General features: G+C 33.0%; 1 protein-coding gene across 3 annotated transcripts in view; it reads left to right on the plus strand.

The window, feature by feature from the left end:
- Nucleotides 1-25,043, plus strand: part of MTMR6 (myotubularin related protein 6) — a 67,669-nt gene that overhangs the window by 24,131 nt on the left and 18,495 nt on the right. For 2 of the 3 annotated variants that reach the window (XM_051986566.1, XM_051986564.1), the window contains 6 exons: nucleotides 8,014-8,139; nucleotides 13,247-13,296; nucleotides 13,798-13,998; nucleotides 15,627-15,758; nucleotides 15,842-15,968; nucleotides 19,173-21,582. In XM_051986566.1, the coding sequence (XP_051842526.1) occupies nucleotides 8,014-8,139; nucleotides 13,247-13,296; nucleotides 13,798-13,998; nucleotides 15,627-15,758; nucleotides 15,842-15,968; nucleotides 19,173-19,436 (900 nt within the window). In that variant the 3' untranslated portion in view covers nucleotides 19,437-21,582. Of the gene's footprint in view, nucleotides 1-8,013; nucleotides 8,140-13,246; nucleotides 13,297-13,797; nucleotides 13,999-15,626; nucleotides 15,759-15,841; nucleotides 15,969-19,172; nucleotides 21,583-25,043 lie in introns of those variants that run through there. The other variant, XM_051986565.1, reaches the window with a different exon arrangement.

The following is a 25,043-nucleotide window of genomic DNA, read 5'->3' on the forward strand; positions in this document are numbered from 1 at the left end:
CTTTCCACCTTCCCTTGAAACCAGTACAATCCATAAGACTCACAGAAATCATTTCTTATAGAACAATAATATTCTATTAGATTCATTTTCCCCAATTGATGGGTATCCATCCACTCAATTTCCAGTTCCCTGCCACCACAAAAAGAGCTGCTATAAACATTTTTGCGCATGTGGGTCCTTTTCCTTTTTTTATAATTTCTTTGGGATACAGACCTAATAGAGATACTGCTGCATCAAAAGGCAATTGCACAGTTTGATAGCTCTTTGGGGCATAATTTCAAATTGCTCTCTAGAATGGTCGGATCATTTTACAACACTACCAAAAATGCTGCAGTGTCCTAGTTTTCCCACATCCTCTCCAACATTTATCATTATCTTTTCCTGTCATCTTAGTCATCCTGATAGATATGAGGTAGTATCTCAGAGTTGTTTTAATTTTCATTTCTCTAATCATTAGTGAGTTAGAGCATTTTTTCATATGACTATAGATGGCTTTAATTTCTTCATTTGAATATTGTTTGTTCATATCCTTTGACCATTTCTCAATTGGAGAATGACTTTGATTATAAATCTGACTCATATATATACATATATATATGTAAGAAATGAGGCCTTTATCAAAAACAGTGATTGTGAAAATTATTTTCCAGCTTTCTGTCTCCCTTCTAATCTTGACTGAATTGGTTTTGTTTATATAAAACCTTTTTAATTTAATGTAATCAGAATTATCCATGTGACATTTCATAATGTTCTCTAGTTCTTCTTTGGTAATAAATTCCTCCCTTCTCTAAAGATCTGACAGGTAATAAATTATCCCTTACTCTCTTAATTTGCTTATAGTTTCATCCTTTATGTCTAAACCATGAACCCATTTTGACCTTATCTTGGTATAGGGTATGAGATGTTGGTTTATGTCTAATTTTTGCCATACTATTTTGAAATTTTCTTAGCAATTTTTGTTAAATAATGAGTTTGGAGTCTTTGGAAAACCCTCCAGTCCTGACATTACTTATGTGCAAAAATATCCTTTTTATATACCAAGTTTAACACTTAATTGTTTTTTTTTTTTCTGTATCACACAAAATTTGATGTCATTCCTTCAAAGTAAATTCATTGTTTTTATACTGGCCTGAAACAACTATTTGTGCAAAACTGAATGAGTTGACCTTTAATATTGTTGTAAAATTATTCATTGTAGCATTTCTCTGACCTTCCTATGATATTCTTTCCTCTCTTTTCATATTTGCATTTGAAAATTAGTTTCATTGTTTTAGAATATCATTTAATGTATATAAGATGATTTAGGATTTTGTGAATATACAGTTACTTTTTAAAATAAGATTTTTTACTAATGCTTAGTATTTTGGCAAAGTTATTGCTGTGAGTATGAAAGGCATACAGATATACCATTATATTAAATAAGTGTCTGGGATTTAGAGGAATGAATTAACAAATCCATAAAAGAAACTAAATCTGGAAGATCAGCTCCACTGATAGTACCTGCAGTATCACTTAAAGTAGAACTTTACATTCTTCAGTTCCTTTCTAGTAATTTCCTTAGCTATTTCCAAAGAACAGTGCTCTCAAACCACAATTAATTTCTTGGGAAACACTGTCATGAAGAATGTAGGTAAAGGACAGCTATATGGCCTAGAGTGGATAGAGCTGTGAGCCTATAGTCAGGAAGACCTGAGTTTACTTGTGACCTCAGACACTTTGTATAACTCTAAGCAAGTCACTAATCCCATGACCTTGTGTAAAAAAAAAAGGAAAAAGAATTAGATAGAAGAAAAACAAATATTAAATTAGATTTAGGGGAGTTTTACTCAGGAAACATTTATATTATTTTACTTGATTTAATTACAAGATCTATGTGCATCCTGAATACTGAATTCAAGGAAGTTTTATAATTCAAAACTTTTGCTAGTGAAAATAGTTTAAAATGAACACATATAGTATTATTCCTAGCAAATTATTTTCCCCATAAGTTATATTTATAGTAAAGACATAATGAAAATCATTTCACTTGCTTATTACATGTCAAAGAACAGAGCAAAGATGTTTGTAGGTCAGGTGGTTTAGCATCCACTTAATTGTGTTGTACTGGCTGATCTTGATCTATATTCAGAAAGTTATTTGCCCTTGGTCAGCAGTTTGAATTGTAGAGGTGACATTGCCAGAAGTAGTTTGATTTCATGGACTAGAAGTGAAATTTGGGTTCTTAAGTAAGTTGTGCTGTTGATTATTTGTGTGATTTTAGGCAAGGTCTATGACCTTCCTCTTCCTATCTGAGATTTTGATAATGAACATGGAATGGTCTATATAGCTATCAGTTTGTAGGAAGACAAAGCTTTATATTATTGCCAGTATTTAAGTATGTTTACTACTTGCTGTGTGTACAGCGTTCTTTAAAAAAAAAATTACTGCACTAAAAGCAAAATAAGAAAAAAAAAGAAAGAAAAGGAAAATAAAGAAACAAAACAAGATAAAAAGAACATTGTCATGTGCCCAGAACATCAAGGAGGATTCAAAATATATAACAATAAATTTCCATTTCAATAAAGCATATATAATAATAGAAGAAATTAGATTCATGAGTGTCCATCTTTTCTTTGCTTCCTTATAGGTTGTTCTTTTGTTTTCTGCTGCGTAATTATTTTGCTTTTTTCCTTTTCCCCCCTTTCACCTTCCCACATTCCCCAAGTAGGCTACAATTAAGCACAGATATATTTACATATATATGTAGATATATACATATATACACACATATACATTCACACCCAACCACAGACCCTTTCACATTCAAATATCTCTATGCACACATACATAGAGCTGCATGCACACACACACACACACACACACTCACATGCCCATTTACTTATATGTAAACATGTACCTAAACCAATATTAGTTTGGCTGACATAGATTTCTCTTTTGATTGAATCTTTGAGTCTGACTTTGTCTAAGATCAATGATTACTAGCTCTACTTTTTTTTTTAATTCCCCAATACTACTTGTAGTGTTTGTCTAGTATTTCTTCTTTTCTATCCCTGCTGACTCTTCCACTTTATTTCTATTCTTTAACTTGCTTTGCTGTTACTTTTTTTTTCTCTCTCTTTTTTTTTTATTTAATTTTTATTTAATAATTACTTTATATTGACACTCGTTTCTGTTCCGATTTTTTTTTTCCCTCCCTCCCTCCCTCCACCCCCTCCCCTAGATGGCAAGCAGTCCTTTATATGTTGGATATGTTGCAGTATATCCTAGATACAATATATGTTTGCAGAACCGAACAGTTCTCTTGTTGCATAGGGAGAATTGGATTCAGAAGGTATAAATAACCCGGGAAGAAAAACAAAAATGCAGATAGTTCACATTCGTTTCCCAGTGTTCTTTCTTTGGGTGTAGCTGCTTTTGTCCGTCATTTATCAATTGAAACTCAGGTCTCTTTGTCAAAGAAATCCACTTCCATCAAAATATGTCCTCATACAATATCGTTGTCGAAGTGTATAATGATCTCCTGGTTCTGCTCATTTCACCTGCTGTTACTTAACCTCTCCCCAACCATGGATCTCTTCCTTGGCTTCCACTCTTTGTTTCTCCCTTCCCCCATCTCTGTCCTTTATTTTTTAATAGATTTTTGGAGGTGCTATATCCTTCATGGTACATATGTAGTGTTGCCTATCTAACTTATTCCTGATGTGAGTAAGTTTGATTCATAGAAATTCATAAGAGAACTATGAGCCTTACCCCTCCCCCCCCCCCCCCCCAATGCCTCAGTATCTATTCTTCCTCGGCACCTCATTTGTAAAAAATAATTACTGTTTTTACTCTTTTTTTGGATAGTTTTGCTTTTTAGAGCAGGATCATATTCAACTCTGCCTCAATCTTCTTTTTTGAGCTACCCAATTACTGATGTCAATTTTAAACATATGTTTCCATATGTTCCTTGAAATTAATCTTTGATATTGGTTCTTATATGTTCAATTTTTGCTTAGATTTGAGTTTTATTGAGAGAAAGCCCTGAAAATTTGTTGAATGTCTTTTTTTTTTTTCCATTCAGTATTACAGATAATTTTTCTGGATGTGATATTTTTTGGCTTCAGGCCTACATCTTTTGATTCCCAGTATATATGGTTCTAGGACCTATGGGCTTTTATTATGGCTGGTGCTAATTCCTGTATAGTTTTGGTTGTTACTTATATTTGTTTTTTTCTTGTTTCCTGCAAAGTTTTCTCTTTGATCTGAGGTTTTTGAAATTTGGCAATAATATTCTTATGTGTTTCTCTTCGTTGAGATGGTAATTGATGGATTTTTCTATTTCTACTCTCCTCTCATCTTTTATCACTCTAGGACAAATTTTGGGTTATTTCTTGCATTATTGAGTCAAAGGTTCCTTTTTTTTGTCACAGCTTTCAAGTAGTCCAGTTATTCTTACATTTTCTCTTTTTGATCTGTTCTCTAGATTTGTTGTTTTCCTTAGAAGATGTTTCATATTCTGTTCTATTTTTCAGTCTTTATATTTTATTTTGTTATTTCTTGGTTTCTTGTAGCTTCACTGGCTTCCTCTTGCCTAATTCTAATTTTCAAAGAATTATTTTCTTTTTTTAAATTTTATTTTATTTAATAATAACTTTATGTTGACAGTCAAAGAATTATTTTCTTCTTTAAGATTTTATCTTTTCTAGTGGGTTAACTTTTTTCATAATCTTCTTGTTTTTTCTGGCTTTTATTTTTCACTTTTTCCTCATTTTTTATCTCATTGGATTTTTAAAGTCTTTTTTGAGTTCTATAAATTCTCTCTGGGTAGGTAGCCATTTAACATAATTCTTTGAGGTAGAAAAGGCTTTTTTTTTTTTTTTTTTTACTTCAGTGTCCTTTTCTGAAGATGAACCCTGTTCTTCTCTATTCCCATTGTAAGGTTCTTTGTATAGCATTCTTTACAATTCTTGAAATAGTGAAAAATGGGGGCAGCTAGGGGGTGCAATGGTTAGAATACCAGCCCTAAAGTCATGAGGACCTGAGTTCAAATTTGGCCTCAGACACAATACTTCCTAGCTGTGTGACCCTGGGCACTTAACCCCAATTGCCTCAGCCAAATATATATCTATATCTATATATCTATAAATAGATATAATGTCACATCCAATATATGTATACATATTTATACAGTTGTCTTGCTGAACAAGAAAAATCAGGTAAAAAAGGAAAAAAATGAGAAAGAAAACAAAATTCAAGCAAAGAACAACAAAAAGAGTGAAAATACTATGTTGTGATCTACACTCAGCTCCCACAGTTCTATCTCTGGCTATAGATGGCTCTCCATCACAAGATCATTGCAACTAGCCTCAGTTATCTCATTGTTAAAAAGATAATGGCCTTTTCTTAATCATTATCCTTCTTGACTTCTCTGTAGCATATGTTAACCACCTTTTTCCCCTTCCTGCAAACTCTCTTCTCTCTGGGTTTTTGTGGCATTGTTCTTTTGTGGTTTACTACTCTGTCCCAGGTTCCTTCATTTGATTATCATCTATTTTATGCTTCTTAACTAGATATGTGGGCAGCTGTCTGGTACAGTGTATAGAATACTGGGCCTGGAGTCAGGAAGACCTGATTTCAAATCCAGACTCAGACACTTCCTAGCTCTCTGCCTTGGCAAATTCACTTAACCCTGTTTGCCTTAAATAGTTGGAAAAGAAAATGACAAACTTCTCTAATATTTCTGCCAAGAAAACTTCAAATGGAGTTACAAAGAATCAGACACAAGTGAAACAACTAAACAACACCAGTCATAAATGGGAATCCCAAAGTATTGTCCTGAGTGTTCTCCTCCTCCTTCTCCCTTCTTATCTCCCTCTCCCATTTCTTTCCTCCTTGCCTCCTCTCTCTCTCTCTCTCTTTCTCTCTCTGTCTTCCTCTCTCATTGTCTCTATCTGTCTGTTTCTGTCTCTCTCTCTCTCATCTCTCCTTATCTCTAGGCTGATGAATCTGAATTCATTCTTTATTCAGTCCTGTTCTCTTTTTGAGTTTTAGGCCTACATCATCAATTATCTTTTGGAAATTCTGACCTGGGTATCCCATAGAGATCTTAAGCAAAATGTTACTCATTATTTTTCATTTTAGTCCCATTCTTCTTCCAAAATTCCCTATTTCTGTTGATGATATGGTCCTTCTAATTACCAAGGTTCTATTTTTGATTCTTTGTTTTCATTTACCCCCTATTTCTAATCAATTTCTAATCTTGTTTCTATTTCTACAATATTGCTTTTATCTAAAACTTAATTTATATAACTGCCACTCTAGTTCAGGTTCTCATCACCACCTCTCTGAACTATTTTAACAGCTCCTAATTGATGTTCCTGCCTCACATTTCTTCTCACTCCAATGCATTTTTCATACACTGTGAATGATTTTCCTTAAGTAGAGAGATGACCTAGGCAACTACATAGCAAAGTGGAAAAGGGTACTGGGCTTGAAATCAGGAAGGCTTATCTCCCTGATTTTCATTCCGGCCTCAGACTCTTACCCAGTAGACCACTTACTAGGCAAGACAGCTCTGTTTGCCTCAGTTTCCTCATTTGTAAAATGAGCTGGAGAAAGAAATGACAAATCACTTCATTATTTCTTCCATGAAAATCCCACAAGTGATCATGATGACTCAGACATGACTGAAACAACCAAACAACAGATAAGACCATATTGTTCCCTACTTTAATAGTGTCCATTGACTCCATAATATCTCTAGAATCAAATAACTCTTTTTCGGTGTTTAATACTGATCATTGTTCTTTAACATATCTTTCCAACCTTATTGTATGTTCCTCCCTTTGATGCTTGTTGTTGCCCAGCCTTAGTTGCACTTTTTTACTTTTCCTGCTAGTATTCCACCTCCTCTCTCCATGTCTTTGCTTTGACTATCTCCCATACTTGGAATGCACTACTCTCCAACTCTTAGAATTCTAATTTCCTTCAAGGAATATCTCAAGTACCAGCTTCTTTTTTTTTTTTTTTAATAATTTTTTATTGCTAGAACGCATGTCAGGGTAATTTTTTACAGCATTATCCCTTGCATTCACTTCTGTTCCGATTTTTTCCCTCCACCCCTTCCCCCAGATGGCAAGCAGTCCTTTACATGTTGAATGGGTTGCAGTATATCCTAGATACAATATATGTGTGCAGAACCAAACAGTTTTCTTGTTGCACAGGGAGAATTGAATTCAGAAGGTATAAATAACCCGGGAGGAAAAACATAAATGCAAGCAGTTTATATTCATTTCCAGTGTTCTTTCTCTGGGTGTAGCTGCTTCTGTCCATCTTTGATCAATTAAGGCTCTCTTTATCAAAGAGGTCCATCAAGTACCAGCTTCTACATGAATTGGTTCTTTGTCTCTTCACCCCCTATTCCTCACCTTGATACCAGTTTTGTGTCTTCCATGGCTAGATTATAAAAGATCCTTGAGATCAGGTACTTTTTCTTTTTTTGTCTTTGTATCCCTAGCCCTTAGTTTATTTCATGACACATAATAAGTAGTTTAATCAGCACTTGTTGATTGAATAATTCATTAGCCCTTCTGAATATTTTTTGACTTTTTTGGGTTATAGTTGAAAAATGTGAAGATATTTGTTTTCAGGATTAAACTTTTTAGAAGCTGAAGTTATGTCTGATACTTGACTTCTGAATTTTACTAGCTATCTTTTTCAATCCTTCCTTTTTTTTCTAGAATAAGTTTTAATAAGCCTTATCTTTAAAGAAACATTTACTTTTATTCAGTTTTTAGAAATACAAGTTATATTTATAGTATGTTCCCTAGAGATTGCACTTTTTTAGGACCTAATTTATATTATCCTGGCAAGGAACATTTTCTAAATGAATTCAACATAGAACATTGTGACAAATATTATCTTTTCAGTTGACCTTGCTATTAGAGATTATATAGATTTATAATTAGTAGAGTTAATTATTCAAGTAAAATGTTTTCTCCTGGTGTATACACAAATGTTTTTTTTTTTCAGGCAATAGTGAATGAAAGTGCAAGTGTGCTGGTACATTGTTCTGATGGTTGGGACAGGACCTCGCAAGTTTGTTCCCTTGGAACTCTCTTATTGGATTCCTATTATAGAACAATCAAAGGATTCATGGTGAGGATTTATTTGACATTTAGTATGAAGGTTTCCCATTGGTAGCATAATCTGTACAAAATGCAATTTTGTGACTTTGTAAAATTTATGAAGAGTGTACTAGAATTTTCTTTTAAATCTTTTTATAAGTACTATACTTTGAAAATTGTTTTTCTTATTCCTCGGCTAAAATTACTTATACAAGATTACACATTGCCATCTTTATTTATTTATTATTATTATAGCTTTTTATTTACAAGCTATATGCCTGGGTAATTTTTCAACATTGACAATTGCAAAACCTTTTGTTACAATTCTTCCCTTCTTTCTCCTCACCCCCTCCCCCAGATGGCAGGTTGACCAATACATGTTATATATGTTAAAGTATTATGTTAAATACAATATCACATTGCCATCTTTTAACAAAAAGTGATTGAACCTGACAACAACTAACACAAATTAAGACAACGTTTTTATTTAGTGATCTTCTAAACTTTGTTTCATGTCAGGAAGTTAAGATAAGAGTGTAATAATCCTGCTGTGCTTTGTCCTGGTCAAAGTAAGTACTGTGTTCAATTTTGTGTTCCATATTTTAGTACTTAAATTGACAAGTTGGAAGATCTCTGTAGTACAATAATCAGGATAGTTGAGAACTATATATAATTCTATATATAACTATATAGTTGAGATAGTTGGCTTTGAGAACATGCCATATGAAAATTAGTTGAAGGAACTAGGGATATTTATCCTGGGGAAAAACAAAAGACTTAGAAGATATGTTGAAAACCTCATTCAAGTATTTGGAGAACTATCTTGCAGCAAAGGGGTTGGACTTTGTGGTTGGCCTAAAGAGCAGTACTAGAACAAATTAGGGGGCTGCAGAGAATCAGATTTGGGGAGCAGTTTAAAGGCAAGCTAACTTATTATTAGAGCTATCCAAAAATGAAATGGATTGTCCTAGGAGGTGGTGAGTTCTTTCTCTCTTGAAGAGTTCATTGGAAGCCTGGGTGACCAACTGCTTAAGATGGCATAGGGCAATTCTTATTCAAATATAAGTAGATTGGATGACCTCTGGAGACTTTCACATCTCTGAGATTTTGTGCTTCTGTACATATGATTATTATTTTGAATTATTTAAATATGAACTAATATAATGTGAAATTTGTGTCTGAGAATTTTAGAAGCCAGAGTTTCTTGGCATAATGAGTTTGTGTCGGTTTATCCTAAAAGTTCTACTATTTAAAAACTTGTGTAGTCAAGAATGTGTATTTGAGTTTTGGCTGTGTTACTTGCCTTCTTTGTGATATTGAATGTCTTTATTTCAATCTCACAGTTTGTTTGCAACAGTAATATTTTTCAAAGTTAACCAATTCATTTTGCACAAATAATTATAGAATCATAATATTTGAGAGCTGGAAAGGACTCAGTAAGGAAGTGAATAAGTATTTATTTAATTCCTACTGTGTGCAAAACACTATACTAAATGCTTTATAAACAACAATCCTGTGATGGGTGCTCTTATTGTCCCTATTTTACAGGTAAGGATACTGAGGCAGACAGAGATTATATGACTTGTCCAGAGTCACAACAGCTTGAAAGTATCTGAAGATAGATTTGAACTTTTTAGATATCTCCCTGCTTATCTGTCTTTCTCCTTCCCAATTCAGCATTTTATCTTTTGCACCACCCAACTGCTCTGTCTTCAATTGCTAATCTAATTGAACCAATACACAAAAGAAAGCCCCACTATGGCATATCTGACAAGAGATTATATAGTATATCCTTGAAGATCTTCAAGGAAGGGAACTCACCATTTACCAAGGCAAGCTGTATCACTTTAGGAGAATTCTAATTGTTAGGAACTTTTTCTTGATATTGAGGATAAATTAACATTTTTGCAATTTCCATCTTTTTACTTGTACTTTCACTTTCTTGGGTTAAACAGAACAAATAAATCTCTCTTTTAGTACTTTACATCCTTTTTTTTTTTAATTTAATTTTTTCTCCAGTTATATATGAAAACAATTTTTAATATTTGTTTTTTACAATTTTCAGTTCCAAATTCTTTCCTTCCTTTTCTTCTTTCCCCTCCTTGAAATGGCAAGTAGTTTGATATAGGTTTTACATGTGCATGAATACAAAACATTGTTCATCTCGTGAAAGAAAATATAGATCTAACAAGCCAAACACAAAAAACCGAAAAAAGATAATAATTAGTATGCTTTGATCTTCCTTTAAATTCCATCAGTTCTTTCTCTGGAGGGGTATAGCACTTTTCATCATAAGTCCTTTGGAATTGTCTTAGATCACTGTGTTGCTGAGAATAGCTAAGTCATTCACTTGATCATCATGCAATATTGATGTTACTATTATCAGTGTTCTCCTGGTTCTGCTCATTTCAGTGTATATCAGTTCATGTCAGTCTTTCTAGATTGTTCTGAAAGCATCCTCCTCCTCATTTCTTATAGCTCAATAGTATTCCATCACAAATATACTATAGCTTGTTCAACCATTTCCCAATAGATTGGCATCCCCCATTTTCCAATTATTTGCCACTACAGAATGAACAAATATAAATACGATTTTTCACTCTCCCCTATCTTTTTAAAAATCTTATTGAGATACTGACCTAGGAATAGTATTTCTGGCTCAAAGAGTATGTGAGATTTTTAGGCCTTTGTGCTTAGTTCCAAATTGCTCTCCAGAATTGTTGAATTAGTTCACAACTCCATCTACAGTAGTGTTCCAGTTTTCCCACATCCCCTTCCAACGTTTGTTATTTTTCTTTTCTCTCATTTTATCCAATCTGATAGGTGTGAGGTGATACTTTAGAGTTGTTTTAAATTATATTTCTTGTTAGGACCCGAGTTCAAATTTGGCCTCAGATACATAACACTTACTAGCTGTACGACCCTGGACAAGTCACTTAACCCCAATTGCCTTAACTTCCCCCCTTTCTTTCCCCCCGGCCCAAAAAAAAAAAAAACACACACACACACACACACAACTTTTAAAAAAATTTCTCTCCTTGTGCCTATAAATATCTTTGTTTTCTTTGTAGGAAATTACCTGTTCATATCTTTGACCAAAGCACTTTAAATTCTTGAAGACAGTATGAATATCCCTCAAGTCTTTTTTAATGTAGGCTCAATACCCCACATTCCATCAATTGATCCTATGTGGCGTAGGTTCAAGGCTCTTTACTGTTATGGTTGCCCTTTCTGAATAATCCCCACCTTATTGGGTGTCTTTTTAAAAATATGGAGCCCAGATTTGAGCACAAATGGGAGCTCCTAAGGGCAGAATGCACTGATACAACTCTATTATTTTAAGCTTTGCCACTCTTAATGTAACCAAGATCTTCTTAGCTTCTTTCACTGATATATCACACTGTTAACATATTAAGTTTTTAATCCACTAAAACCCCCAGATATTTTTCAGAATAATTACTGTCTAACCTTTTATTTCTCTTCCATCTTGTACTTAAGTTTATTTTTTTCTCTCCAAGGATAAAAGCCTATTGAATTTCATCTTATTAGATTCAGACCAGTGCTCCAGTGTTTTGAGATCCTTTTGGATCCTGACTCTTATATTTGTCACACTCCATTTCTTTTCTTTTCTTTAAATTTTGTATTATCCACAAAATCTATATCTTCTGCTGATAAAAATGGTAAACAGTCTAGGGCCAAGCCCAGATGCCTAAGATACTCTTCTAAAGGCCCTCTATGTTGACATTGAACCATTACCAACTACTATTTGAGAACTGCCATCTAACCTGTTCTGAATCTGATTTTATCATCATCTCTAATCATCATCTCTCCATCTTCTTCATAGAATGCTGTATTTTATTAAAAGCTTTGCTAAAATCAATATAAACTAATAAGGCCAGAGGATTATTTCTTAATCCAACACAGTTTATTTGTCCTTAGGTGTTCAAGGAGGGGCTGAGAGTGAACCTTGGACATAGAAATTATTTTTTTTCAGACTACCTTTATTTAACCTTGGACTGTTTAGACAAAAGGATCTGTCTCCATCCAAGCTTGGAACAATATGACTTGCCCATCCTAGATTAAATTTCTTGCTAAGTTGGATGATGTCTGACCCAGAACAGAATCAATGCAATCTTATTAGTAAAGCCCTTCCAGAAAACAACTTAAAGTTTAGACTTTGGAAGAAGAGGGGACCTCTGAATCTCTGCCCGATAATTGCTTATTAAAAATCCTTTCACCCAGGAAATCAAAAGTCAAGTTTGCTGGCTTATAATATACAGGTTTTATTCTCTTATTATTATTTTTTTTTGAAAATTGGGACAATATGTTCCTTTTTTCCAGTCTTGTGGTATTTCTCTAATTTTTCATGGTCTTTGAAATATTACTAACAGTAATTCATCAATCACATTGGCCATTTTTTTTTTTTTTTAAAGAATTAGAGGATGGAATGTATTTGGGCCAAGTTAACTTGAATTCATTAAGGGAAGCTAGGTGTCTTCTTGTTATCTTCATTCTTTTATACTTTTTAAAGTATTTATACTTTAGATATACTTAAATATATATTTATTTTATATATAAAGTATACTTTAAAACTTTTAAATCTACCTTCTCTGTGAATCCTCTCAAAAATCTGACATTCATAATACTTATAAAAATCCACTTCATTACAATTTTGTGTCAACTTGTGTTTACACAAGTATAAACTTCTTTTTATTTTTTAACCTAAAAAATTCCTTGAGCAAAGACTGCAATTTTTCTTTTGTAAAGTTTTTTAAAGTCTATGGTCAACCCTATAGGAATCAGCTAGTTAGTTGATACTGACATCTGGATTCATCGTTAAGGTGTACTCTTAAAATAATTTCTTAACAGTGTTTTTAAGCCGCCTTTGTTGTATTAATGATAGCTGCAGCATTATTAAAGAATAATAGGAATCTAATTGTTTTTATCAATAGCGCCAATAGTTCTTTCTTGTCAGTAGTGTGTTAGATATGGAAAAGAAAACGTTACAATTAGGAAAATACTAGAATTTGACTTTTTTTTTGGTAACTATTTAGGAAAAATGCCTAATGTATTTTGATCATTCAGATAGATTGAAAAGTAGTTTTTGGAAATCATTTGGTAATTTATTTTTCTTCTAGGTTTTGATAGAGAAAGACTGGATCTCATTTGGACACAAATTTTCAGATAGGTACAGAATAGTTGTATAATTTGTATAATTGATGATTTTAATCTTAAAATGTTGTATAATTTATTTGAATTGAATTCTAATGACAGAAAGCACTTGAAATATCAGTGCTATTATAAATTATGTTATTCCTTACAAGAAAGCTAATATGTTTCCTACCAGAATAAATTGCTCTCAATTCTCTAGATGTATTTATTTTAATGACTAGTTGGATGATATGTAAATAAAGTAACTCAATTATTGAGTACAAGTTTTAGTATTCAACATTGAATGCAGCAGACATTTTAGTCTGTCATGATTGAAATGTATTTGCAAGGCTTGCTATTAAATAAATAAACATATGTATATATACACCTTATTATAAGCAAATTAATTCCACTTTTCATTTGCCAACACAACAAAAATATTTGGACTTTTTTCCTGTATGTAGTTTACATAATATGTACTTGATTAAATTCTTTCACATACATTTTAAAAACTTTTTGCTTTGGGGGACTTATATAGGTGTGGCCATTTGGATGGTGACCCAAAGGAAGTTTCACCAGTGTTTACTCAGTTTTTGGAATGTGTGTGGCATTTGACAGAACAATTCCCACAAGCTTTTGAATACAATGAAGCATTTCTTCTTCAGATCCATGAGCATGTCCATTCATGCCAATTTGGAAACTTCCTTGGGAATTGTCAAAAAGAAAGAGAAGATCTCAAGTAAGATTATTTATTTTAAGTGGGTTTTAAAAAAATCTAGCAAACTGAGGACTGATAAGTACAGAATTATTGTGAGATAGAAAGAGACCTGGACTTAGATTTATGAAAATCTTGTTTCAAGTCTTTGCTCTGTGTGGCCAAGGGCAGATCACTTAATTTCTCAAATCCCAAGCATCTTCTCTATACCAAAACTTCTTAAACTGTGGGTCTCATAACTAAAAGTGGGAGTTGGAAAAATTTGGCAACAGTAAGAGATATCAAATCTATCTCATTAGTATGCAAATTTGTTTTCATCTTTAATAAGTGGTAAAATTATATTTATATCAAAGAATGTTTTAAAATAAATTTCTTTATGATTTATTATCAGTAAATATTTGATTTCTATATATACTTTACGTGCATATATATGCATAAAAATTTCTTGAATGAAAAGGGGTCATAAGTGTAAAAAGTTTAAGAAGCTTTGCTTTATATAAATGAGTTACTGTTTTTCATGAGTGATTAGAGTTTTCCTACTGGAAGTTCCATACTCTGATGAAATTACTGGACTAGATTGGAGGAGGAAAGAAAATTTGATAAAACTTTGAACTATGAATTAAAATATAAGAAAATGGTTTCTTATAATTCCCAGTAAATAATTTTATAAATTAAAATAAAAATAGAAATATTTGAGGATATTTAGCCATTATAATAATCACAGATTATTTCAAGAATCACTCTGTGTAGAACTATGTAATTTTAAATCTGACAGTTTATCCAGTTTGGTTTCCACATTTTATACTTGAAAACAGGCACAGAAATCTTGTAACTTGTAGAGACTCATACCTCTACTTAGTAATAAAGTTTAAATCAGAAACTTGTTTTAACTCACTTTCTTACTCTTCTAACCTCGAGGATTTCTTTCTCACTCCTCGAATGTGTCACCTTGTAGGAGGAACTTGTTCCTTCTCAGTATAAATCTCCTGTTCTTAAGCAATATTTTAGGTATAGTAACTTAATTAAGTTGATAGTACCTGGGAGTTATATAAAGAGGTTCTGTGGAGGACCTTGAAAGTGATACAGAAACATTTTAACTTCCATGTAAGCAGTAGGAAATGATTAGATTTCTGAATGGGGAAATGCTGTGATGAAAGAGTTTAAGGAAGCTTACTCTGGCAGCATTGTCTTAGTATCTCACCCTATACATTCAGCACAGTGCTTCACATGTAAAAAAGTGTTGGGAAATTATTTGTTAAATGAATGATTGGAGGAGAGTTGCCAGTACCTTGCAAGGAATCTCCAGCATTAAATCTATGTGTGAAGTCACAGAGATCTGTACTTAAGTTTGTAGCAGTGGCAATGGAGATTAAGGAGAAAGTTAAATATTTAAATAGAAACTGAAATATTTAAGAGGTAATTTATATTTCTTGATGACAGATTGGATAATAGAGATAAAGAGGACAGAATCAGACAAAACTCCAGGAGTTCTAATCTATTGAGTTAATTAAAACTTAGTTGCTTTGTATTTGTATTTGTAATGAGTATAGAAGAGTAAAAGGCATGAATCACAATATTGAACTAAAATGAGTTTGAATGGTGTGTCTTTTATCTACTTTGAGAACTTCCTCATTCTGTTTATGGTTGATTAGGTTGAGAGAGAAGACTTATTCCTTGTGGCCCTTTCTTTTGGATGACCAAGAAAAGTACTTAAATCCTTTCTACACTCCCAGTTCTCAGAAATTTACAGTACTGGAGCCTAATACAGTGCCTTTCAACTTTAAGTAAGTAGTCTTGCCTGAGCATCTACATAATCTTTTACTATGAAGACAATCTAGTAAAATAATTGTATTTTCTTCCCTTTGAGATTTTGGAGGAATATGTACCATCAGTTTGACCGAACATTGCATCCTAGGCAATCTGTATTTAAGCTGATTATGAACAAGAATGATCAAAATAAACAACTGGAAAAAGAAATTAAAGAACTAGAATCTGTGAGTATTCTGAAAAACATGATATTAATTTGAATTATTAAGTTCAGTTCTTTAAGTCAATAGTATTATCACAGACCAATCTCTGTTTTCTTTCTTTCTTGTTTTTTTTTTTTTTTTTTTCCTTAAAGAAGGTAGTTTATATCATTTATATAGTTATTTTATCTTTTGGGCCTTATTAAGTAAGTTGAGAAACAGAGAATGTTAATTGTTAAAATCAGGGAAAACTAAAGTGGACTTTTGGAGAAAATCTGGTTGATCTATCACTCATCAAGGAGGACTTTTCCCAGACAGTTTCCTTTGGAGACCATTTCACATAGATTTGCTCAATCTCTCAAATATTTTCCCTAGAGGTTGATGCTATGGTGGAAATTAATGACTCACAGGATGAGGGCATCCAAAGATAGCAAAAGGGGAGATGTCAGTATTACAGAAGGTGAGTCTGAAGGAATTCAAGCAATTGAAAGGCTCAGTTTATCTTCTGAGAAATATTTTTTCTTTTCTATCTTTCCAATCTAAGGAAAGTGAATAGAATCATAGAATTTTAATTGGAAGAGACTTCACTGGCCACCTATTCCAGTCTCTCTGAATATATATCTTTTTTTTTTTTTTTCCTGAGGCAATTGAGGTTAAGTGATTTGCCCAGGGTCACATAGCCGGGAAGTGTTAAGTGTCTGAGACCATATTTGAACTCAGGTCATCCTGACTCCAGGGCTGGTGCTCTATCCACTATGTTACCTAGCTGTCCCTCTCTGAATATATATCTTTTAAAAAACCATCCTTTCATATCAGTTCTGCTTAAAGATCTTTAATGAAGAGGAACCCACTATCTCCAAAAGCAGCTTATTCCAATTTTGACTGGTTCTAAATATTACTTAAATGGCTTCATGACAAGAAGCCAAAATTTGCCTTCTAGCAAATTTCATCTATTTTTCTTGTTTTGCTTTGTGGGGCCAAACAGAACAAATTCAATCCCTTGTCCATATGATGAGAGCTCTCAAATAGTTGGAGGTAGCTCATGTTCCCTATTAGTTTTCTCCAGACTAAACATCCCCAATTCTTTCAGCTTTTTCTATATGATGTGGATTCTGTTCTACTATTCTAATTTCCTTTTTTCGGACATTCTCCAGCTTATCAATTTCCTTCTTAAACTGTCACCTAGAACTGACTATAGATCTAGTTTGGTCTAGCCATGGCAGAGTTGAGGGATTATCTATCACTTCCTTATTTCTGGAAATTAGACTTCTCTTAATGTTGCTCTGGACCATATTAGGTTTTTTGTTTATTTGTTTGTTTTAGCTACCACATTCCACTTTTGAATTGTTGGACTTAGTGCCCATTAAAATCTTAGTATCTCTTTCAGACAAACTACTGTCTAATTTTGCTTTTCCTGGCACTCTTGATTTTTTTTTAAACCCAAGTTTAATGTAACCTATTCAACATGTAAAGGACTGCTTGCCATCTGGGGGAAGGGGTAGAGGGAGGGAGGGAAAAAATCGGAACAGAAGTTTGTGCAAGGGATAATGCTGTAAAAAATTGCCCTGGCATGGATTCTGTCAATAAAAAGTTATTAAAAAAATAAAAAAATAAACCCAAGTTTAAGAAGTTACTTCTATTCCTATTGAATTTACCTTTCTGGATTCAGCTCTAGCCCAAAGCTTCTTAAACTGTGAATTGCAACCCCATCTATGGTCATTAGGAATTGTTTGATTTGAATACTTCTATATTCAGAGTCACATAAAAATTTCCTAAGTGAAAAGTAGAAAATGTTAAAGAAGTCCTGCTCTAGCATGATCTTTTTGTCATGATCTTTTTGTATTCTGACTTTCATAGAATGTGTTAATCTCTCTCACAGCCTTATATCATGTGAAATTTTGATGAGCATGTCATTACTTTAACACATACCACATGTTGAACTCTGATCCTTTGTGTACTCAACTAGAGACTTCCAACCAAGATGACACTGAACAATTAGTGGCTACTTAATGAGTCCAGAAATTCAGCCAAGTCTAAATTTATCTAATTTATATTATCATTTAGTCCACTTCTCTTCATGTTTTCTATAAAAATAGATGACATTCTTTTTTAATGATTTGCTGTCAAAATTTTGTCAGAAATCAATCAAGTTTATCGGCCTCAAGTGTGAAGACTTTAAAGTCCTTCATAGGAACATAGCAAACAATAGTAGGGAAGAGCATTATTAAATATTTATGTACATTAGGGATAGTTTAGATAAGCGTGTTTATGAAGTTTGTCACCTTTGTCTTATAACATGTCCGGTTTCCTTTAGAGTACAGCTTGCATGTCAGTTCTTATCATAGGCTATTTTCTCATCCTTATTCTCTTGCTTTTTAAATTATTTTATATGGACTTACTCTTTGAGAGGAGGGACTGTTTTGTTTTTGTCTTTGTATTCCTAGTACCTGGCACTTAAATAAATGTTTATTGAGCTAAATCATATAAGAGTTGTGGATTTGGAATGAATATACTATAAATTGCACATCAGATATTTGTTGGACTCAGTATTAGAAATGACTTTTTATGTCATAGTTCATAATTAAACTAACTGATATTAGACCACAATCATGTTCTCTTTTACTCTTTTTTACATATGAAGTATCAATCAATGAACAGATTTTTACTAAGCACTTACTATTACTAAGACATTGTACTAGCTGCTGAGGATACAAATGTGGAGACTGAAACAATCTCTTCTCTTAAGAAACTTATAGTTTAATAAAGGAGACAAATGCATATATAATAAGGATATACATTTGTATGTATAAAGAAACTAGTAGTTGAGGGCACTAGCAGTTGGAGAAATCAGGAAAAGCTTTATAGAGAATATTTATGTAATAGGTATCTTAATTTCTTTGTTATAAACTATTTTCCATGAAAAGTCAAGTTTGAGAAATATAAGAATCTATATTGCATAGGGCACATTTTTCTGGGTAATGATGCATATCTACATTATGTGTAAGGATGAGATTGAATGATTTCCTTCATGTCCTATCTAGCTGAATTCATTAAAAAACACTTTAATACTGTAACTTAATGAGAATGTGTTTAAATAGCCAGTGTTTATAACTATCTTTTATTTATTTGAACTTGTTTTTATTAATGTTTACAAGTTTTAAACTTAATAATAAATACCTAAACCTAAAAGGCCTAACAGTCAGTAATTTTTCAAATTTGAATTTGTTTTAGAAAATCAAACAGCAGAAAGCCAGGCATACTGATACAGTTCTTACCAAGGAATCTTTGCACTGTATCCATGCTGACTCTCCAGCCCTGAAACCTTCCCTGTGTTTTAAGAAGGAGCAGACCCTGCTACCTGTGAATGATGCTATTCGAACTATAGAGGGCAGCAACACAGCAGACAATCGCTATAGTGAATATGCTGAAGAGTTTTCCAAAACTGAACCTGCAGTTGTCAGTTTGGAGTATGGAGTAGCAAGGATGACCTGTTAGTTATCACAGTGAAGTGTATTTCTTTTTGGACGGACTAAACTGCAAGAGATGGATTATTAAAGGATGGTCTGTGCTGCATGACCAAAAGCTAATTTATCTAATGTTAGATTTTAGAATAGAACAGCATGCAAATTGCTCTTGTGAGGGGAATAAGTCAATCTGATTTCATTTAGAAAGGGATGACATTTGTGATAAAAAGAAATGAGCACTATTTGAGAGATGTTAATAAAAATGCAATTTGCACTGTAGCCTTGAAAATTGATGTTAGTTTATGATGTTTATGTTTATTATAGCTAGATGATTCTGTGTTTCTGTGAACATGAATTACCTTAATTTTAATTGGGGAAAAAAGTCAACAAAATGATTTTTTATTTACTCTGTAACTGAAATGATACATTTACTTATCCACAAAAAATAGATTCCTACAGAATTTGGTAAATATTGATGTTTAAAGTTGAAGTGCCATGTTAAATATTCTGAAACGGGCCTTAATATATATATACATATACATATATGTGTGTGTATATATATATAGACACACACATATATGTGTGTGTATGTATGGGGAGTGGAGAGCAAGAGTAGCCTTGTTAAGAACTTTCATATGAATATAGAATATTCTAAGAATCTCATGGTCTGAACAGTTTTGAGAATTACAAATATGTTAAATCTAAAATTAGTAAAACTTGATGATTTTTCCATTCCTTTTTTTTTTTTATATTACCATTTTAGATCATTTACATGTATAGATTATTGGTTTCAAGTGCATGTGCCAGGATATTTAAGACTGTGGCTTGTATGTATCAATTATTGCATTTCATGAATTATCAGTTTGCTGTGGTGAATTTTCTTTTTTTGGTAAAAATGTGTGAAGTATAAAGAGCCCAAAACAATAACACCCTATAATACATTTTATTCTTTAAAGAAATAATGAAAAACACATTATAGACTGTCATTGAAGAAAAGCCTTATCCCTCATATACTGTTGTCCTTAGTTTGTCTTAGTTAAAATAAAATCTTTTAACAACAAAATAAGAGGAACAGGTAGCTTAGGTTTGCTTAAAAGTGTGTTATTTTCAAAAAATAATTCACTTGAGCATAGGATATTTTTCTTCTCTTTTTAATGAGAGGGGAAACCGTAGGAAAAGACTTTTAATAACATATCTTGAAAGGTTTGTTTGACAAGTTTTATAACAGCTTATTCACAGCTAAAATAAAATTCTCCTTTATCTCCTCTATTCCTAGCCTTTATATGCTTCATATAATCATCACTGTTTCCCTAGTAAAAAGGAAAAGCAGTTTTCAAAACTGTACTACTAACAAATGGTGGATGCCTTATTTTGAATAGTAGTATAAGCACAAAAATTAGCATCTGGTTATGGTTCTCACAATATGTACCTTATCACTACATGGAAAAAACAAAGAGTTTTGAGTTATCATTTGTCCACTTCTGTAAATTTATTTCAGCCTTCCAAGAAAGCACGATCACACACAATTGCCAATCTCAACTAATTAATGTGCTCTAAATCAGAGTAACTTGGGTAGCACAATTTAAGAATGAGTGTTGGGAAAGCTATATAGGAAACCTCATGTTCTGTCCTACTCTTAAATCTGTTATGATGAATTTTAATCTTTCAAAAGCATTAAAGTTTTTCAAAAGGAAAAAAGCCTTACTTTATAGAAGAATTTATTATGTAATCCCTAAATGGCTTTCCAGAGCACACTACATAATAATAACACTCCTTTATAAATACTAGCAAAAAAATGTTACATGTTCAATTTGTCTGTTAGCAATGTTCTCTCCCTTCCAACTACAAGCTTCAGGACAGGGAGCATAATCATTTTTGTATCCATTAATAAAGGGAAACTTTGGTGCCTTGTTACTTGCTGATTTGGGTATTGAAGTCTTTGATGGCAAATTTCTTGTATTTTGCTGGTTTATTGTTTTAATCTTTAAACAGACAGTATATACACACAAATCACTTAGCATTCACAGTGTCCTACAAAGTAAATGTTGGTAAAAATGAGATTGTGTGTATGTCTTGTAAAGTTATCTTTACATTCCATGTGTATGGGAATCATAACATATATATTATTTCATATATATTATATAGAGTTAATTAAATGTATAGCTTCTATTTTGAAATCTCTTCTTCTTCTTCTTTTTTTTTTAAATAAAAGTGCCAGTCTGTTCCATTCCCTTTTCCCTATGCATAAGAATGAAAAAGATCCAGTTAAAAAATCAGGAAGAGCTGGTTCTTTGTTGAGATTCTCTTCACTTTTATTGATTTATAATGGTATATATAAATTTTAGCACTATTAATTTTTTCACTCAGTATATACTTGTTAAAAAAATTTCATTTAAAAATATCCAAAGTGGACATGCAGATTAATTCCTTTTTGGAGAGAAAGACTGGATTAAAAAAAAGGGAAAGTAGTCTGCAACTAATACATTTGCTAAAAATTATTGGGCTATTTTCATGATGTCCATGTCATTTTCTGATGATGCAAACAGAATTTCATCTTTTTTTTTTTTTTTTAATCATTTTCAGTTTGGGAAGATTAAAGTTGCATGAAACCAGGAAAGCAGTTGTTCTCATTTAGTGTGAGATCTGATAGTATATATGAGAAGAAAGACAACTGTAGAAAAAATCTGTCAACTTTGGCCCCTTTAAAGAGGGGTATTTTGATAGGGGAAGCAAAATAGAAGATATCAATAGCTTAAGAAGTAATGCTGGGACATGAAGAGTTCATTCTTAGTTCTGGAAATAGATTGTAATGTTGATTTGTAGCCTAATCTTTCATGTAACTAAGGGATTTCCTCTTAGCTACCAGTTAAATAAGATACATGTGGCATAAAATAGGGCAAATTCTTATCAATGGTAATGATCATCCAAACTCAAGTTTTCTGTTACTCATTCTGTTGTTAGTTCTTTAATTGACCCTTTTGTTTTGTAAGACTTTACATGTGCCATGACTAGTGAAATAAAATGGAACAGGGGATCTGTGTATAAAAAATTACATTGCCAGTGATTTATCTCAAGAAAGATGGCAACCTGTATTTCAAAGTGCCAACTGTATACTTGTGTAAGGACACTTATTATCACTTTTTGTGAAAAAGAAAACCAGAAATCCCCCAGAGCAGCCTCAGCTGGTACAGAGTTGCTGGGGTCAAATAGCCTACCTCATTTTCCAGTTACTGTGTTCTCACAATTTTGTGATAACACTCTGAAGATCATAATATGTAGCTAGAAGCAACTTTTAAGAAACTTATTTAATTCTGCCTTTGCATATGTACCTAAACATCAAGGTCAGATATGTTATGCATAGGATTTATCTAAGAATGAAAGAAACTTGAGACTTGGATAGCACCACTAAATCACTGAGACAGGAAGTTAACCTCTTGTACCTGTTTCCCCAAAAGGTGATAATTTTATGTAGAAGGCCAGAATGTTGACTGATCTGAGAAAAGTAAATAAACATTTGGAAACTATGGGAACTCTTCAGCCTGGACTTCCATCTCAATTGCCTAGAGAATGGCCTCTTTGGGTTATAGACATTAAGGATTGTTTCTATTCTATCCCTCTGAATAAAGAGGATATGAAAAGATTTGCCTTTTCAGTACCCAGTGTTAATTTAGCTGAGCCTATAAACGATATGAATGGACAGTTTTGCCACAAGGAATGAAAAATATCCCTACTATTTGTCAAATGTATGTTGCTGCTGCTCTTACCCCAGTAAGAAAAGCATTTCCAAAAGTTACATTGTTACATTACATGGATGATATATTGGGATGTGCACCTGAGGAGCAAATGTTAGAAGCATGTCTACAAAAGACCATAGAAACACTAAGGAACTACAAATTGCATATAGCTCCAGAAAAAATTCAGATACACTCTTTTTCAATATTTAGGATGTGAAGTATATCCTAAGGTGCTTACAGTACAAAAACTTACTTCAAGAACAGAGAAGTTGAATACCTTAAATGATTTTAAGAAATTGATAGGAGATATACCATGGATGTGTCTAGTATTAGGCTTAAGTACCTATTAATTACAACCATTATATGACATTTTAAGGGGAGACAGTGCTTTAAACTCACCACGCCAGCTTACAAAAGAAGTTCAAGAGGCTCAGAGAGAGGTTGAACTGGCTTTATCCAATGTGGTTGAAAGAGTTGCTCAAAAACCCTTGGAAATATCAGTTTTTGCTACACAAGAGGCATCCACAGCAGTCCTTCATCAAGGAGACGGTGTGATAGAGTGGGTGAACCTCCTGGCACAACCAGAACGAAGCCTTACTCCTTACCCAGTGCTTGTGGCTAGAATTTTGTTAAAGGCCATTAATCAAGTAGTACAATTATCTGGGATAAGACCTGACATGATATATACCTTTTATACCAATGCACAAATTATTGTATACAGTGAAACGATCCCAGCATGGCAGATTTTATTGGCCACATCTCCAAATTTTACACACGGGTCTCCATTAAAGATAACCTGACTATTGGCAATGGATTCTTGAAGAAAAGGTTTCTAAAATTCCTCTTAAAGGACCAACTATCTTTACAGATGCATCCAAACATAACATTTGTGCTTTGTATTTTCATAATTTAACTATGAAGAGAGTAATCAGAACTCCTTTTCAGTCCACTCAGCAGAATGAATTAAATGCAATCATTCTAGCTCTTATTTATTATCCAGGAGATGTAAATATAGTATCTGATTCAGCCTATTATGGATTGTATGTGTGTTTATATATGTAGACATACAAAAATATTCAGCTTCCTTGTGTTTTTCCTTCTCCCTATCTTCCTAATTTTCTCTTAAATCCTCAAACTCAATGGGCAGTGATGAAGGAAACTGCTAAAGTTTAGGCATATTATTACATACCAAGTAGGACTTTTCTGTTCAGCAGCCTATTCACCTACTGAATTCACCTACTGAATTAGAGTGAATTTGTGTACAAAGAATTGCCATAGCCCAAATAAAATTTGTAGCTTCTAATATCAGCTTTTTAAGGAACTTCAAGAGCAAGTGAGAAAGTGTCCAGGTAAGATTTATATTTTGCATGTCCACTCTCATGGTGGACTTCCAGGTCCTATTCAAAGGCAGATAGCCTTCTATCTATGTTGGCCAATACTCCTTTATTTCAGGCAGCCCAAGAATCTCAGTCTAAATATCAGGCTACTTGAGCTTTACATTTGCAATTTGGTATAACAAAAGAGGAAGCTAGGAGCATAGTAAAAGCCTGTACAGCTTGCCTTCCTTTCCACGCTCCTATGCTCCCTCCAGGGAAAAACCCTCGTGGTCTGAGACCCAGTGAAATTTGGCAAATGGATGTGACCCATTATAAATCTTTTGGTTGTCTTTTATCCATGTTGTGGTAGACACCTTTTCAGGATTCACTTTTGCAAGAGTAGTCACTGAATTCCTTATACAAGATTTTGCAATCATGGGTATACCACAAGCAATAAAAACAGATAATGGACCTGCATATACTTCTGAACATTTTGCACTTTTATGAACAGTATAAAATTTTACACACCACTGGCATACCCTTTAATCCTCAAGGACAGGCAATAGTAAAGAGGAGAAACAGAGACAT

The sequence above is a fragment of the Antechinus flavipes genome, chromosome 3, assembly GCF_016432865.1.
Source record: "Antechinus flavipes isolate AdamAnt ecotype Samford, QLD, Australia chromosome 3, AdamAnt_v2, whole genome shotgun sequence".
NCBI lineage: Eukaryota > Metazoa > Chordata > Mammalia > Dasyuromorphia > Dasyuridae > Antechinus > Antechinus flavipes.